This window comes from Diadema antillarum, unplaced genomic scaffold, assembly GCF_040938485.1.
Source record: "Diadema antillarum isolate AM-2024a unplaced genomic scaffold, OU_Dant_1.0 seq00001134_RagTag, whole genome shotgun sequence".
Lineage (NCBI taxonomy): Eukaryota > Metazoa > Echinodermata > Echinoidea > Diadematoida > Diadematidae > Diadema > Diadema antillarum.
This window is the reverse complement of record NW_027271946.1, coordinates 90,756-109,353: the sequence shown is the minus strand read 5'-3', so window position 1 is coordinate 109,353 and position 18,598 is coordinate 90,756. Positions and strand designations below refer to the sequence as shown.

Here is an 18,598-nt window from a genome sequence, read left to right as displayed (position 1 = left end):
TTGATGAACTTCATCAGCAAACTCTGTGAACTTCACAAAATTGGAATAGAAGCAAAGTTTTGTGTAATCCCTATTTTTTCGCCTGTCTCTTCATGACATTCATTTTGACGTCTATACTTTGAAATTGAAAATATGAAGGCTACCATCGGCCCTACTGAGTACAAATGACGTCTGACAGTCACATATAAGAGCATGAATTTGATGCAACAAAATGGTCAGAATTCTTCCCAAACTTACTTTGCGACTCGTATCCTTTCTCCTTTATTGTCTGTGAAATTTAGAGCAAATAATAGATACCTTCCAATGGAGGTAGATTCCATGAAATGATTCTAATTTAACCATCACCATAAACAAGATAACATCGTTCAATGCGGCACAGTCCATATTAATCAATATCCGTACAGAGGAAAGGTCCCCTAGAAACCGTGAGGCCTTGCTCATTTGTGTGCACACCTGCTCAATCACCAGCATACATCCGTTTGTGATGGATATTTGAAGGGATTTGATTGGAAATGGAGTTGGTCAACTTCGGGAGATACCGTTCCAACACCAGGAGCGCACGATGTACGCGGCCATCAAATCAATAAACCAGTGTACAGGTATTCACTCGACCGGAAGTTTGTTATCACAGACGCGCGCGACTCAATTCAGTCGGTTTTTGGATTTTATAGTTTGAAATCAAATATTTCAAAGAGTGTGTTCTTTCCGCATAACACATTTTAACAGCGAAATCACCCACGCACGAGTGGACGGTAAACTGCACATAGTAAAAATGTAAATCAAAATCATAGGTGGAATATAAATTGTCAAAACGCGAAAAACTTACTTCATTGTATTTGCACAGTTTTTTTTTAGGTTAGTGTTTAGTATAAAAGGTTGCCAATCTTTGCAGACCACAATGGCATATCGCACAATCAAAATCATGTTTCGAAGGCTAAAATCACATTTTGGTTCCCAAAGTTTAAAAAAAATGTTCAAAATTATCCTGCAAGCTGGTATGCATTACGGGATTTCATGCTTCATGGGAAACAGCGATTCCATTTGAAATCACTTTCACTGAATATATGATTAATTTTAATTGCAAGGACATGTTCCTATGGTTCAATGCAATACTTTAATAATAACGCCAGGATGAATTTTTAGCTATACTGTTTATCAATGGGAACAGTGATTAAAACATACAATGTTCGAGTTATCACATTTGATGCATAGGCCTACATCTATCAGTTGTATCACTAAACATCCTATCATATAAAAACTTTGCAATACAGCCACAAATGTGAGATATCACTAATTTTCTCAAATATCTATAACTGCAACGACGGTTTATTCTAGAAACGATTTTAATAAAACTAAACTTTTCATTTTGTATACTTAAGATATTTCACTTTAATTAAACTGATTAACATTTTTACATTGGTTGTTCCTATCCCTAACTCACATTTTAGAACTATTTTGAGTATGACTAGAGTTGTTGTTTTTTTTATCTGCAAATGGTAAATAGTGGCTTTAATCAATCGATCCACGTTCGCCAGTTGAATATATATATATATATATATATATGTACCCATCAAAGTGAAGCGAAACAAAATATAGCTAATGTATAGGCCTACATGCTTGGCTAGTAACGTGTCTATAAAGGGAATCAGAGCGTTGAGTGTCATATTGGTTGGATGTGGTTATATTCAAGGTAATTATATCGCAAAGCCATAAGAGAATAGACCGCAAAATCCGTATTATACAGACCATGACAACGTAACTCACAGTGTGATATCAAATATTGAATATTAGAAACTCACTAACAAAAAAGCCAGTTACACAAGACGAGTCAATATATTTTGGAACAGATCGCCAATTAATTGTCAAGTATATCATGACTGTGGTCACTTTGAAAGCGATGGCACAATATCGAATTCAGTGATTGCAACGCTGTGATTTCCGCCATAGCAGCCTTGATGTATTGAATTATGACGGTCGGCAGTCGGGGGTGTGCGAAGAATACATGCATGCCCATTTAGATTGTTTTGTGGCGTTGTATAATTGGCGCAACCTTGCTTGGGAATAATCAACAGAATCTAATTTGCATCTGGACGCGTAATGACATACAAATTGTAGCGACTCTCTGGATAATAAGTAGAAAATTGCAACGGGGGTTATTTCTTCCACGAGCCGTTGAAAAAAAAAAGAATCTGTTCCACTAGTCTCTCTCCATTAAAATAGACAATAATTATTCTATGGAACTGTTGCTGCTTGATGAAGACACAAATTGTACGTATTTCGAATAGAAATGTAAATTCTGGTTAAGCCCCCAATTGTGGCTTGGGTTTTTCACATTATTTTCATTAAAAGGTGCTGTTTCAGTGTAAATGCGTATACGGGTAGGCCTATATACAGTAAAGAAACACAGAGCCTCAACAGAGATCAGAAAAAGCTACCTCCCTGAAGTATATAGGCAAAGAGTAACAAAAAAGGACAGTAAACCAGACTTATCAGTAATAAAAGTAATAATCGCACAAACATAAATAAATCAGAGACCGTATAAAACTGGGTATACAGCAAGAATGGAATACAATCTTGAAAATTATAATCAAATGAACTTTGCATGCAGCATAAAAATTTTCCGTGATTAACATTATCATCACAGAACATTTATGATGTACGCAAAGTTCATTCACAATGGCAAGCTGTCTCGTGTTACAGGGGGAGATTAAGGTATAGAAAATCCTGCTGATGCGCTTCAAGCTATTAAACAGACCCGTGTAAACTTGGCAGCTTTCCCTATGTTGGATTAAGAGATTTGGTATGATTTTGGGCACAATGGCGAATGGTTTACGTTACCACGTAACTGCATGCACAGTCAGGCTATTTGATATCAAAGAGTATATAGGTTGACATTGCTCGTTTTCATATGTGTATTTAACCCATTCCCGACCATTGCATTCATTCCCGTCCTAGATTTTGAGTTCATTATTTCTGTGTACATGAATTGATTAAAACACAGAGTCAATCTAAGAGACATGTATAAATTCAAGAATCTAGTATCCTATCTAATTTTCATCCTTTTGTTCTTCTTTAAAAAATATATATAGTAATAATTCACGCTCTTCTCTCTGCCTTCCATCTCACTCCCGTTCTTATCTGCCTCCTTCCTGCCCCCCCCCCCCCCCCTGTTCATTGGTTAAATTGTACGGCCTTATTTCTCTGTAAATAGACTAGAGTAACATCGGGCAATATCCCCTTACACTATACTCGCTATTCACCAAACTGGGACACAGTCTATCAGGGTGATGTCACAATATTGACGATCGCGCAATTTCGTTTTTCCACACAGTCCCGAATCGGCATCATCGGAGGCATGCGCACGTGATAGTCAATCGGAGCTACCTCCCCGACACCGTCTTAATGGGTGATGGAAAAAAATGACTGTCATAATAGTTCTTCGTTTTCTCGATATCATCATCAATTAACACATGAATTATAACGTCTTGATTTTCGTGCTCACTTGAGAGTATAAGATTACATCCGTTGAGTTAACCTCTGACACTACAGCCGTTAACAAAGCGACGGAATTCAATGATCGTGCAGTCATACCAATAATGGGAAAAGTGTCATTGTGCATTCGTGGGATATAACTCCATACACCCAATAATTTATGAAAAACAAAAAAAAAATAAAATAAAACGCTAATGTAGGCCGTATTCATAAATGGGTTCCATCTGTACTGGTCAACCATCTGGACCAGGTTTGGCCTAAATAGCCAGAAGTTCTTGTCACCCAGCAAACATTAAACCGTCAAAGTCATAATGAATTCATAATTCTGTCCTATTAAACAAGAACAAAGAGAGCAAAATGAATGACAGTTTTGTCAATTCACTGCAGCCAATACATCTGACAGCCGATCACGCACATAACACGCGTCTGTAAGGGATTACTAGGGCATGGGTTAATACAGAAATGTCATCTGGACAGTTATCAATGGCAGATTTTTGTTTTCTCTCTCACACACACACGCAATCCCCTGAAACCAGGACAAGGCATATATATTCAGGGATTAATCGATTACCACAAGTTCAGAGGACGCGTAACTAGAACTAGGCTTATCGTATTCGAGAGTTCCGGTCATGGCAGATTCGGGCAGAACGAGGAACTTTCTCTCCTACGGACAGAGAGAGAGAGAGAGAGAGAGAGGGAGAGAGTCAAAAGAGAGAAAGAAGTTTAACTGGTGCCAAGTTCTAGAGCTTGCTGTCATATGTTCGTTTGATTATCAAGCAGCGTAACTTGTCATCCTTGTGTGTCCATGCCAGCTTCCCTTCTCAGACTGATACGTGACCCGTACAATTTTTACACGATGTACTGTAATACACGAATCGCAGATATATTATGGCACTTAGCCACAAATACAAAACATTTCTAATCGATGAAGATTTTTGTTCGTTTAATAGTTTCGTCTTTGTTTTTGTTTGTTTCATTTTTTGTTTTTCTTTGTTGTTGCTACTGTTGTTGTAGTTTTTTTCCCTTTGGCAATGGAAGCACTGCGACAAAAGATTAACCACGTACCCGGGGTCTGTGACGTCAGTCTTTCCACTCTCACACCATAGAGTTCAGCAACTAGAATTCTCACTGCGTAATTGTTACAATAATGTCTCTTCCCACCTTATAAACGGACAGTGTTGTGTGTAAGGAGTACAAGTACTTCCAAGTGAACGAACATCAGTGTAAAAAATGTGTGTGCATGTCTGTACGTATGTGTGCACCATGTGCGAATAATAACTTTTAAAGAGGCCTCACAGGGACATAATTTCCGACTCGAGGGCAAGCTCGTCAACGTGCTGTATAAAATGAGTCAAGTCAGAACGTGTGGTTTAATTATATATACCGCACAGCATAATATGAGATGAAATCTTAAAAAAAAAAAAAAACATAGATAGCCGACAGATAAACAAAACATTATCATACAAAGGCAATTTTACAACCGATCAAAATATGGGATCAATTCCAGTGCACATCTCGCTTAGAATACCGTGAAAATACGATATGAGAGTTTGGGGCAAGAGCAGAAAATGGACATCACACAGAAAACAAATAGTGTCTTTGAGGGACTTACAGTAAGTGATTGCACGAGGAACAGGGTCCAGATAAGTAACTAAAATAGGTACCTAATTAGGTGATCTGAGTGTCCTCTCGGATCACCTATTGTGTCTGTACGAATTCTTTATTCTTTATTATTGAATGTATCGGTCAGTGGTACTGGATGCGCTCATCAATACAAAGCCAGCGACATAATATCAATATACTGTGAGAGAAGACGTACAGTTTCTGAAGATGATGATGAAGATAATGAAGCTCACGGGATGTTTTTCATTTTATTAGGATTTTCTACATGTACGTAACTTGCCGTCTCCTTCTCCAATCTCATAATATGTCAGCGCTTTCTACAAACTTTTCTCTAATTTTAATCGAGAAATACTTCATTATAGACAGAGCTCGATATTAACGGAGGCCTGGTGGCCACTAAAAGTTGGTGTCGGACCACCAAATCTATCCCCTGGTGTCCCGATCGGGCAACTAAGATTAAAAATGGATTGATACTTTTGCTTTTATTTCGGATTACATCTTTAGCGGACCACCAAAATTTCAGATATAAAGACTTCAGTGACCGAATGGGCCAAAAAAAAAGTTAGTGTTGAATCCTGTTACAGATTTCTTTCCCTTCATTTACCATGGTCCTACAAGGACAGTGTTGAATGTGCGGAAGGCATACAGGATGTCCGCTACTTTACACCAAAATTTAATGTGGCAAGAAAAAAAAGTGATTAAAGAAGTGGTATAGGAAGTCGCTGAAAACTACTAATTACAGTGGCGAGTCTATGGAGTAAAATGAAGCTATAAGGATACCTCAGCTTTCGATCCTAGAAGAATCTTCGTTAGATGAAAAAAATTGTTATTTACATTTAAGCTGGTTTTCTCTGTACGTATATGCTGTTCTTTTATCGTCACACACTGTCACAAGTAAAGCATTCGGCTGGTACTGACGCGGTTGGTCATGCAGTATCATATTATTGCTTATACTGCCAGCAGCTGAATCCCGGACTCGCTTTTATCACTCCATTGAGTTATAATTATACGCATTCATATGAACATGCTGTTTGAATCTCGTTCATGATAAAAAATGACATCAAAAACAGGAGACTACATCATTGGACATAAACTTTTACCATTTGCAACTGTGTCCATGGAATACATAATTGTGTAGTGAAGTATTGAATTCAATCCTTTGCCATTAATGAACTAATCGATAATCTTCTTAAATGACCTTTAACGTGATCGGCGAGCTCACAACGGAAGCTAAGGGGAAATCATTTTGGTTGTTGCATCTGTTTTGTTTGTGTGTAAATGTGTGTGTGTGTGTGTGTGTGTGTATGTGTGTGTGTATGTGTGCTTGTGATTTACAATGCGTAACTTCCCTTTCAATTATGTTTGCCAACACGAAATGGCTTAGTAGTTCATGTTCAACGAGACAGAAAAAAAAACACACACCCGCACAATCAAGCTGTGTGACGATGTTGGCAGATCGCAAGAGGTGCATGGTCGCTCTTAGTCAGTTGTCCAAATTACTGGGTTACAGGGGTTACATGCCAGCCAGTTAACAGTGTCTAATTGTACATTAAGACAACTGAGAGAGTCAATCAGACAGACAGACAGACAGACAGACAGACAGACAGACAAAGAGAGATGGAGAGAGCAGGAGGTGGACTTGAAATTTACGAGCAGCCTCGCCTGGCGATCATTAGAGTTTCATACGTTGACTTGAGCGAGATAATTAAACATTCACAATGAGTTGATGAAACATGCAGGGCTAGTCACAGCTTCCAAGGGTGTAGCGAGCAGCGGATGCGGTGTGCACGTACCGTACGAAAAAATATCACCGTATCTCATATCCGGACACTCAACACAATATTACCAAAGCGAGCATCTGTCGTAGGGATGCATGCACATGCAGTAAAAAGGCAAATTGACGTTACACGCGTAGCACTATACAGTACGAGTTGATAGATATTGGCTGAAAAACGTTGCTAAATTTGGGCCAAATATGCAGTAATTGGTTGTGAATTTTCTTGTTATCACTGTTCAAGACTGGTCATATTGCTCACGGATATGTGTTGATACACCAAATTACACGTACTTTGCGCTCATGTTTATGATTTATATGCTCTGTTTTCTGCTACTAAGCCGTATCTCGACCAAAAGTGTTTATAGACGTTCGGATCATTTATTATGATAAGTGCTATTGCCAAACATCTCCAATAAACTATTGGTTCACGGGTTATTCTATTTCTACTGCTATGTTGAGAGGACTACCATTAGCTTGTCACAGACACAATGACACCGTTCTTACATATTTGCCCAAAAAGATAAATACAAAAATAACAAATTGAGCCAAACTTAGGACTCCGTCGGACGTTAATCCGTCATGGAGATATACATGTTTTATACATAAGTGAAAAGGGAAGCTCCCAAGGAAGTGGAAGCACAGACATGTGTCAAAACCTTAATTAGGTGCTGACAGGTTAATTTACAAATTGCTCCGATCGACATTTACGGTACGAAGGAAGAGAAATGTCTAATGACTATATCATGATATAATTGATTGTGTTGGGTCCCTTTTATGATCTCGCTTATACACGCACTCCTCTCCCATCATAACGTTCAGCCATGTACATGATGTATATGTGACAGCACATGCTAGCCTTGCAATCCCATGATGCCTCTCTACGGGGTCGTGATTGCTACCCTTTCTGATCTGGGCACGTCGCGAGCAATGTCAGAAAAACACCAACGTCACGTTTCAAGCCACTACGGACACCCTAGGGATTGATACACATAGTCACTGCCAACAATGTACACGGCATTATTGGCTCAATACTATACATTTTGTAATATGCGATTGAGGAGCGAAACATACAATAGGTGAATGGGAGAGAGAGAAGCGTATAGGTACCCTACTGGTAATGGTATACCGCCCGACCGAAGAGCCTGAGAGTTGTCGTAATTAATATCGATCCTGTACAGTTTATGCATAATGACATAACATCACCACGACTGTTTCGTTGCTGTGACAGAAAGTACAGACTTTATGTCGATGCAGAAGCCGAAAACGTATTTCGCTTTATTGAGATCTCTTTACACCTGTCGTTTGCATTTTATTACAGGAATGACTATATCTCCAGAAATCAGGGCGGCAAATCACACTTCAAAAAACAAAACAAAACAGCATCATCGAAAAAGAACTAATGAGTATACATAGCATGTAGGGCAGAATTTTGATATGAATAATTGTATTCATAGTCACTAGATGAGAAAGTACACACTAACCCGGAAAAGAGAGCGATCATAATAATAGAGAAATGAAAACGGAGTTCCAAGTTCGACCTTTACGACCAATACAGTACGAGCATGAGACGCTGTAGCATTGTTACACTGTAAGATTTATCGCTTCGTGATTCCATAATGTTCTTCCTGAAAAGGGACGACGAATTTATAATCACTCTCAGCACTTTCACAGACTTAGTGGCTCCTTGGTACTTTCAAATGAACGTAACGCACGACTTATACAGTAAGCCTTCAGCTCTCCAAGACATGACAATAAGTGGAAATAAAAATATTGACAGATAACTTTTATTGGTTGGAGAAAGACATCTAAGATTCACCCAGCCTTTATATTTTGGCTGGCATCATCGCACAAGCAGAGAAGGTGGGAAAGAATCATTTGGCTCTGTTAACGTCCACGGTAGTGGGGGAAAGCTCACTACATGTATATTGAAATATCTTTTTTAACTCATCGAATAGTTTTGCATGGAGAATATTCTTACAGAATTTTCAAAAGCAGTGACACCCTTGCATTCTCTTTTAATGTCTGGAGCAACATCAAAACTTCATATTGCATTATAGAATAACATATGTACTACAATATCATTATTGATATAAGTAAGTATAATAACAATAATAAAATCAATCACCAACGATTCCACGGGAAAAACAAACTTGGAGGATTAAGGAACGACCTTCCCACATCGATCGGATGCGACCACAATGGCCTCAATAATTCTGCCAAAACAATCGCACTTTTCGGACAATCAGTAACAGTTTCTAAATAATAATGATGGTTGCAGTTTTTCGAGGTCGCATCATATAGTCCCTATGCAATTGTTTGCGGTTCATTGTATCTGTCTTGTGGGCTTTGCAAGATCAAATATGATTCAAGCAATATTTATTGTATGGTGCGCATGACTATTAGCGCTGTTTATATGCAAGCAAGTCAATATCGCCAAGTCTCACTAGCAAACAATAAGATTTGCCATGTGGTTTGCTTGGAGAAGCCAGTAGCCAAGTCTGACACATGTTTGATTGTTCTTGAGTTCTTCTCTCGTACGTCATCCTCACCCTATAACTCAATTACTCTCCCTCTCTCCCACTCACACTCCTCGTTCTCATTCAATACACCAAATATCCACCCTCCCCCTTTATATTTTCATGCCTGGGATAATAATTGTGATATTATACATTTACATGGATAATATTGTAAAGGCATATCTCGATGAAAGTTCTACACGATATTTCGATACATTAATTTTACTGTACAAGTTTGTTCCACCCGTCGACATCTTTCGTGAAACTTTCTGAATACAGATTCCTTTGTCACCAAAAAGTGTGAAACGTATGTCACGTTTTGTCGAAAAATGTCTGTGTTTTGTGTTGTTGTTATTGTTGTTGTTGTTGTTGTTGTTGTTGTTGTTGTTGTTGTCGTCATTGTTTTGTGTGGCCGCGTGTATTATTATCTTCTTTTTTGGTCACATTTTCCTGGCATACATGGCCAAATGGTGTCTGTGCCATAAATCTGCTATGTTATACATTTTGTATGTTTGCATTCTAAAATAATAGTAAGTATTGTTTATAGTATCAGCATCAAATATCAATGAGCAAATGTACAATGGTATACAGATGAATTCAATATTAATATATTGTATTGGTATAACAAATTGGTGCTGTCGTTGTTTTGTTTCCAGTGTTCCACGTCTTACAAGCTTGGCTTTTAGTGGAACACTGTTTTCCATCGTTATGATTACTTACTTTTTTGTTGCCGTGACAAAGTGTGCATTGTTCCTTTTTTATGACATCATTCGTGCATATACTTTATATTACATTTGAAAAAAAAAAAAACCCTACCCTTATCAGACGAATGAAACACAAATCGACAACTTGTACCGCTTTGAATCATGTTCTCTTTTTCTTTTTTGATAATAGAAATAAACAAACTATTGAATATATATATATATTCATGCTATTCAAATTCACGTTCCATGCATTTATATATATATATATAAATGCATGGAACGTAAATTTGAATAGCATGAATTGAATTGATGTCCGGGTCCGAAGATAGTCTAGATTATTGTATTCTTTTCCCGCACCTTATCCGCAACTTCCTCCTCTTTCATCTGCCTCTATTTGGCCATCTAATCTCCCTTCTCTTCTTTTCCTTTCATGATTCCTCCATCTTACTTTTCAATCATACCTTCATCACTTCCTCCTCTTCCTGTACCTTCTCCATCTCATCCTCCTTCTTCTCCTTCTTCTCATCCTCCACTTCTTCTTCCTCCTCATCCTCCCCCTTTCCTCCTTCTCGTCCTCCTCCTCCTCCTCCAACTCCTCCTCCTTCTCCTCCTCTTCTCTCATCCCCCAACCCTCTTTCCTATCTGTTCCCCGAAGCACCTGACATACAATGTCCTCAAATCTCATCTTGGTCTCTGTCTCCTGTCTCTGTCTCTGTCCACCGTCACCATGACTTCAGGTTTGTATCTCCCAGTGAGACCCCACTGACCCACCACTGACGTGCCGCGATGATACTGTGTTGACTGATGGCCCGGATGTCCCTCAAATTGGCGGCAAGTGTCCCTCCCCTTTTCCAGGGATTGGATCAAGCACTCCCTTGTGATAACAAATATGATTTTTTTCTCTGTCATTCCTGAATCTAAAGCCTGAATGTAGATCTGCTTTAGACGTTCTCTGCAGAACGCAGAATCAACTACTAGTATGTCCGCTATCAGTACCCTTGCTCGGTGTATCATAACTGCGTATGAATGTTAACTTTAAAACATGGTCAGGAAACTTGATTTCCAAAAAGCATTCAATTTCTATGCTTTTTTGCATACTAATAATTCTTAGGAAATGAATACAAAACGTTAAACCTTCCTAGAATAATGACTTGCAATGCTTCGTCTAGACTGCCTAAGACATGGATGACACCTTTGATAATGATCTTGTACGCTGGAGATGGACATCATGCAGTTGGAAATGCTCAAACTAAGCACTGCTGAATACAAGTACATGACGATAGTGGTAACTTATAATCTGAGCTCCACAGAACGCCGGATAACTTTATAAAAGATGGAGATGGGAAGTTCGTTGAGAGTACACCAGCGAGGTCTCGCTCGCCTCAATGAGGATATAGGCCTAATACACTTACATCACAGGCAGTATATTGAAAGCGAAACGAAAAAATGATAAAAACAAGACTTGCATAGCTATATCATACAGGACGATCTTTCCAGCATGTTTACATGGATACCGTCGTCTGTATGGTGCACCTGCTCGAAAAGAAAATACAAAATGCGCATCAATGTCATTTAGCGTGCCAGCATTGTTGTCCTTTCCTCAGCTAAAGTCATGTAATGAATATAAGCATCTGCGATTTCGGGCCAAATACCTTCACATGACGTACATAAACATGTAGATTGTTGAACTCTTCATCTGAGGCCGAGGATAAATACATTGTTTATTGATAAGCAAGGACTGGGACTGGAGGAGAGGAAGGCATTTCAATATCACGTACCTGGTAATCATTATCAGTAGTAGTAATATTACAGTAGTAGTAGTTGTAGTATTATAGTATAAGTACAGTATAGTATAATAGTTGTATAGTAGTAGCAGTAGTAGTAGTATAGTAGTAGTAGTAGTAATAATAATAATACACTGCAAAAAGTCCGGTGTTAAATAGTGAAAACCGAGCTGGTGTTAAATTTTCGGTGCTCATTTATGGTGTTGAATTAACACCTCCGGGTGTCATTTCCAAATATAAAACTGTTTTTTGAAGAGTTTCTCAGTAACTGCACTTCTTGTTGATTTTTTATTTAAACAAGACGATCAAGAATTTTACATTAATATACTAGATTTTTGAAAAAATGTGAAAATAAATTTACACCACAGTAACACCAGCGGGTGTGGTCTCTTATTGAAGCTGGACGGGTGTTAAACCATAGATATTAACTCCAACAAATATCAAATCAACACCATGTGGTGTTATTTTTTAATTAGCACCAGCACAGTGTCAAAATAACACCATGTACAGTGTCAAATTAACACCGCGAAGTGTCAGGTGAACACTTTTCAACACCAACACAGTGCATTTTCTACACCTGTGGATGTGGTCCTCTATTGAAGTTTGATCGGTGTTAGATTTAACACCCATGGTGTTAAATCTAACACCGATGTTTTTACAGCTTGTAGTAATAGTAGTAGTAGTAGTAGTAGTAGTAGTAGTATAGTATAGTATAATAATAGTTGTAGTAGTAGTAATAGTAGTAGTACTAACAGCTGCAGTCGTAGTAGCAGCAGAAGCAGTAGTGGTAGTATTCTTTTTTATCTTGCCTTAAAGTGTCAAACAATGTACCTATACATACAAATTCATTCACTGATTTTTACTACGAGGAATAGTTTCAAGCCAACTTTCGTTGTATTTTTAAACTATAGATCTGTTAACGTCACAATTCTAACGTCAACTGCTGTGATAACTGATTTATATACTAAACATAGCAAGGCGAGTGAGTGTCGAGGAAAAAAAATCCCATTAAATTCTCGTCTTCGTCCCTGTCTGGACGAACTGCACAATTTGCATTTCTTGATTACTTCTTCATATTTCGCACCTCTTCATACCACGAGCGAATGGAAAATGACATGCAATGGAAGGGGCGAATCAATTTCAACCGGCGCGACGCTCGACAGTCTTCTATAAATAATCTTGGTTATTTACGTTTTTAATCTAATTTCATCAATAAAGGAATGTATGAAGAAGGCTGTGATAATTGCCTATCTAGGTCATTATTCATAAAATCATGTAAGGTAGACTATTGAAGAAATTGCTGTGTGGCCCAAAATCAAGTCTTCAAGGCGTATCTCGTATCATAGATAATACCCTCGTTCGTTTAAGTCGACCAAAATACATCTTGATACCACCACCTACGAGTTTCGGGATTTTTTTTTCCTAGAAGAAAACTGCGTCCTCTGACAAGGATGATGTACACTTGATGTAATAATTTATCTTGTATATAGAATTCAAGCAGATTCATCAAACAAATACAGCAAGGAGGATTGCACAAACGACATTGAGTATTATATATACTATGTGATTAGAACTAAGCTTTGATGTGCCCATTACATAACATTCATGGTAAAATAATGACCTACGAATACAGCGATCGCATCTGCCCCGTCCGCGTCTGCCCTTTATAATTTGCAATAACTCTGTCTAATCTAGCACTTGTTTATACGCATTTATGCCCTGTTATTTTCTACTTTGGGCATAATTTCCCCCTTACAAGCGCTGCAGACCGTGAAATGCCGTGAATTTATCTAAGCTGTTGAGATGTAAACATAATGTAGTCATTGTGGTCAACGTGTGGTATTTTACGTTGCCTACATTTGAGCCGAAATACACACATCCGTCTGATCATTGGTTTCTAACCCTATTGATTGCTCAACAAAAATCTCAAACAAAGACTTACAGCTAGATTTGGAGATAGAAAAATAGACTGCCAGTAAAATGAGCAGTCTAAAGATCAAAGGTGGTTCTGCATTGTTAAACGTCAGCCGATGAACATTTTTTTTTTTAATTCTCCTCGAGGACAATTACGTGTAATGACCATAATGACATGACTGAGGATAATATTCTCAACTGAAAGACCTTTCAGGTATGATAAAGAACCGAAAAATCGTAATGTGTTACACTCGCTTAACACCGTTACATTATTTATGTGATATTAAACAAACTCTTTCGAAATAGGTTGGTGATTAATAGTTCACACTACATCATGTAGGCAGTACTTTGTACCCAACATAATCCATCTATTTGACATTCTGTGAAATTATTTACACTGTTCAGTTTGGATTGCACCAACATGCGCGGTGTGTTCAGTAAAGTCCTTCATAACAATTGTGTTTTCTCTTCATTGTTTTGTTCTTGTTCCAGTCGTTCAAAGGGATTCTCTATAACAAAAAGCGTACTCATAGTAATAGGTCAAAATCGTCGCAAATGTTGACAGTACACCGAGACCTTTACACTTTTTTTTAATCGCAATGTCAATACTCACTCGACGAAAATATTTCGCTGTTTATTTCCGTGAGTAAAGTAGCGACTGATTGTTAAGCGATACGCTTTGGGAATTAGTTTACTCACGTAATAATCTCACCCAGTTCTTCAGTGTCTTTCCTGTCAGAACTAAAGGGATTAGCGAGGGGAAAAACAATGCTTCACGCAATGTCAGCGATACGTTGGGTGCTATTAACTCTGCGACAACATGACCTTACCAGTGAAAAGCGCATACACGCATGGTCCCTAAACAATTTGCTGAGTATACATTAACAATCCCAGTTATATCCAGTAGGGCCAATTAGATACTCAGTAGTTCCTTTAATGAATATCACTACTAACAACCTATTGGCCTGGCCATAGGAATTTGACAAAGATTTGGCCAATACAGCAATTTATTCGATTCAATTCATTTATTTAAACAATGTGAGTAAAATTTAAAAAATCATGCAAATGACATCCCACATTTGCAGCTTACATTATGTAAGAAGCATCATATAAAATTGGATGCCACCAATAGGCATTAAGGCCTTTCAAAGGCAGATTCCTGTCAGATAAATTAACTAACAGCCGTAAAAAACACACATACACAAACAAATAATTACAATCAATTTCTGCACGATTAAATACAATAGTGACACTGGAGCGAGGAGGATAAAGTAAAAAAAAAAAAAACCTTAATTCGAAGAGAAAGAAGACCGATGAGCCATGAAAAGGACCTGCTAGTGAACCATTTTACTCGAAAATCCAATGGCCCACACGTTTATCACTGGTTTAAAGGGATTGAGAATTGGGCTTTTAACTTTTTGCGAGATACCAAGAAAACACTTATGATATAGTACAGAGCATACCATGTTAAGAGGAATTCAAAGTTTATTTGATGAAAATCGGGTTTGGAATAACTGATACATCCAAAAACAAAGTAGAACAAAGCGATCGTAATAAAGTGTGGGTCCCACACTTTATTAGAATCGCTCTTTTTTGGATATGTCAGCCATATCAAAACCAATTTTCATCAAATTAACGTTGAATTCCTCATAGAATTACATGCTCTTTCATATTTCATAAGAGGTTTCCCATTATTTCACCAAAAAATGTTAGAAACCTGAAATTAGGTCTCAACCAAAACTGTACAATCCCTTTAACGTTACTGTAAATGATGTGAATGTGAGCATGAAGCAACGAAGCTCCATGGTGTGTGTCCTTAAAATAATCAAAGGGAACTGACGTGATATAGCCTACTATATGTTCGCTGCCATTCTCAACTAGTTTCAGGGATGCTTGTACAATCACTGCACTGTTATCACCACGAGCCAGGCAGCTAACCTGAAGATAGCATGTTCCGCTAAATGCATGTCATCTTTCAAACTCCTTGCACTTTATAAAGGTTAGCAGTATGTCATAATGTGAAAGTGACGCAGACGGGGGGGGGGGGGGGGGTGGGGGGGGGGGCAGGAAGGGAGATAATATGGAGAGGGGGAGATGGGGGGAGTACAGTAGTTCAGCTCATCTAGCATACCCAGAGTAGATCACTTTGATATGGAATCCCTTCGATATCACGGCCATTTTTCAGCCAGTGTGTCTAGACAGCTTGCTATCACAAAGCGGCAATCCTATCTACCTTTTGTGAGAAGCCTGCTCAATGCAGACCTGAACAATGTTACATCACACCCGCTGGACTTAAATGAGACACTGCCAGCGATATTGCGTTACCATGGCAACCTCCCCACACACGATTAGGTGCTGCATCATTTTGCCCCCGCGATGGTTGTTACTGCCTTTTCCCCCCGAGTACGTACGTGTAGGGAAAGAGCGTACCCACGAATTAGGAATGATGCACTTGTACCTCCTATCTCAACCAAGGGAGGTGCTTTTTCCCACCTCCCTCTTCAACCTATAATCGAATTTCAGGACTGTCAGTATCTATTTCAACGTCCAAGTTCCAAACCTGCGTGTACACACCATGAACTGGAATACGTGGAAACGTGGGAAGTTGAAGAGGACAAATCTATAGCCGCTGGGCCCATGTTAACTATGTAGTCTCCATCAATATTGGGCATACAATGTATTGTCTAACAACTTCCAGATACACTTCATAATTATATTACATATATTGCAACGTCCTGTTTGCTCAGCATTTGAAACAGACTATTTTTCTAGCTGATGTCGCATTTAGGTAGAATGAAGTGTTTCAATGGAAACGCTTGTGTTTTCCATTTTGGTGTGATTTCACCTTGCTCTACATTTATTACAAGTAATCAGCCTTTAATAACAAGCTGATATCATTGTGGTGGCTGTACAAGGTTGTATGTGCCTATGTTCTTTCGTTTTCGACCGATGTGCAAACGTTGTTTTTATAAATCAAGGTGTCCTTCTCGGGGGAAAAAAATGTTTAAGGAAATTACTCTTCGAATGATTGATGTACGAACAGAAAGTTTCATTTTCAGATGTGATAATTCACTTGTAAGCAAGCGAGCATTGAGAGAGATAAAAAAAAAAAACTACACAGCTTTCTTTGCGTTAAATTGAACTGCCTAGAAAATGAAAGGGTGATGTTCACTGCTACATGTATGTTACATTCTTTTGGGAGTGAACATAGAACAATACCAATAAAACCATTCAGGGAGATAAATGTGTATATTTTCCTGCAAATAAACATTTCAAACAAACAAAAAACTGCATGCAATCAATACAGAAAGGCCAAACAGTGATTAAGTAATTCCAGAAGAAATAATTAGGTTACAAAAGTCACAACTGTACATCACTGCGTGATAGAAACTGCTTGAGCACTGTGACAAACATGTCATGGGTCATAATCAACCTACATGATAGACCACTCAAGGTAGGTGGTAGATCTAGGAAGGTGCATCTTCGCGAGGTACGTGTTTATGGACCTAGATCATTGCGCCTTGTGTGCAAGGGCTGCGACGAAATTTAAGAACTGTCGAAGTCACATAATAAGTCGTGAACAGACTGCAAAAATAATGTGCTGCAAAAATGTGATTCTTACCTGCTTGTGCGTTTCGATCTGATTAGCGGCTCTGCTCTGACTGGGGCCTTGTTTAAACTGCTCACTTCGTCGAATAATCTCCTGTACTTTCCATCGCTCAATCTTTGGTTGGAGTTACCGGACGACGCGGAAAACTTGTGCCCGATGTTATAAAAATTGCCCTCTTCAGGAAAGCCTAGGGGTCTATTCACCGGCGGCTGGCCAAATCTTGCAGCACGACCTCCGGCTGGTCCATCCCCTAACCCGTACCCCTCTACCAGCGTCCTGTTGTTGAACAGGTCAGCTCTTCCCCCGCCACCGGGGCCCTCCAGTCTAGTACCATTGCGTGCTCCACCTGACTTCGAGTCCACTTTCTCGAGTTGTCTGCGTAGCATCACCACACCATTCTCACCGTTTTTCTCACCTGCATTCAGCGCAAGTTCTCCACCTCCCTGGTAATTCGCATCTTTCTCTCGAGTTCTGAAATCGAGATTTCCTGAACGCGGGACATTGTGTAAGGCGGAGATGGGCTCGAGACCTGCTTGCTGCAGGGCGACGACAAACATGAACCCGACAACTATGGCGGCACTGGCCAGCACGACTCGCTGCTTCAGCTTCATCCTGACACGGGCTTCGCTGCAGCCACCGAAATATTGTGCCTCTAGAAGAAGAATGAACACTTATCTCGGTTGAAAACATCAGGATTTACACTGTCTTGGAGAAAACAACAAGGACTAGTGCCTCCGCCTTGCGAGGGTGGTACAAAACAAGATAAGAAGCTCTGGGCAAGTCAAATCTGCGGACATTATCTCTTGATTATGCTTACACAAAATTCATATCCTGTCCAATCTGCATTACTCACTACACTGGCGATAGTCAGCTCGCTCGCGCGGTGCACGATTGAATCGTCTGCAGCAGCGCACAGCAAGCCAGCCAGCTATTGAAGTCGTTTAGCACACAGGCTCAATCCACTATTGGACATGCAGCTCGTGATAGCAAACTAAACACACAGCTCCGCTAGACATGGATAGCCGACCGAGTATAAATAGCTCCATTCAATAACCGGCGCTCCGTTATTCGTCACCGCATTGTACCTCTCTCAAAGTCGTTTCATTTATCGGCGAAATGCATATTCAGTAGCAGAGTGACAAACTATCGATCCTTTGATCAGCTCCAGCAAATCACAA

General features: G+C 39.1%; 1 protein-coding gene across 1 annotated transcript in view; it reads right to left on the bottom strand.

The window, feature by feature from the left end:
* Positions 1-18,308, bottom strand: part of LOC139744079 (extracellular serine/threonine protein CG31145-like) — a 180,292-nt gene extending 161,984 nt beyond the window's left edge. Inside the window, exon 1 of the mRNA XM_071654538.1 lies at positions 17,433-18,308. Within this exon, the coding sequence (XP_071510639.1) occupies positions 17,433-18,031 (599 nt within the window). The 5' untranslated portion in view covers positions 18,032-18,308. The remainder of the gene's footprint in view (positions 1-17,432) is intronic.
* Between the last annotated feature and the right edge of the window lie 290 nt (positions 18,309-18,598).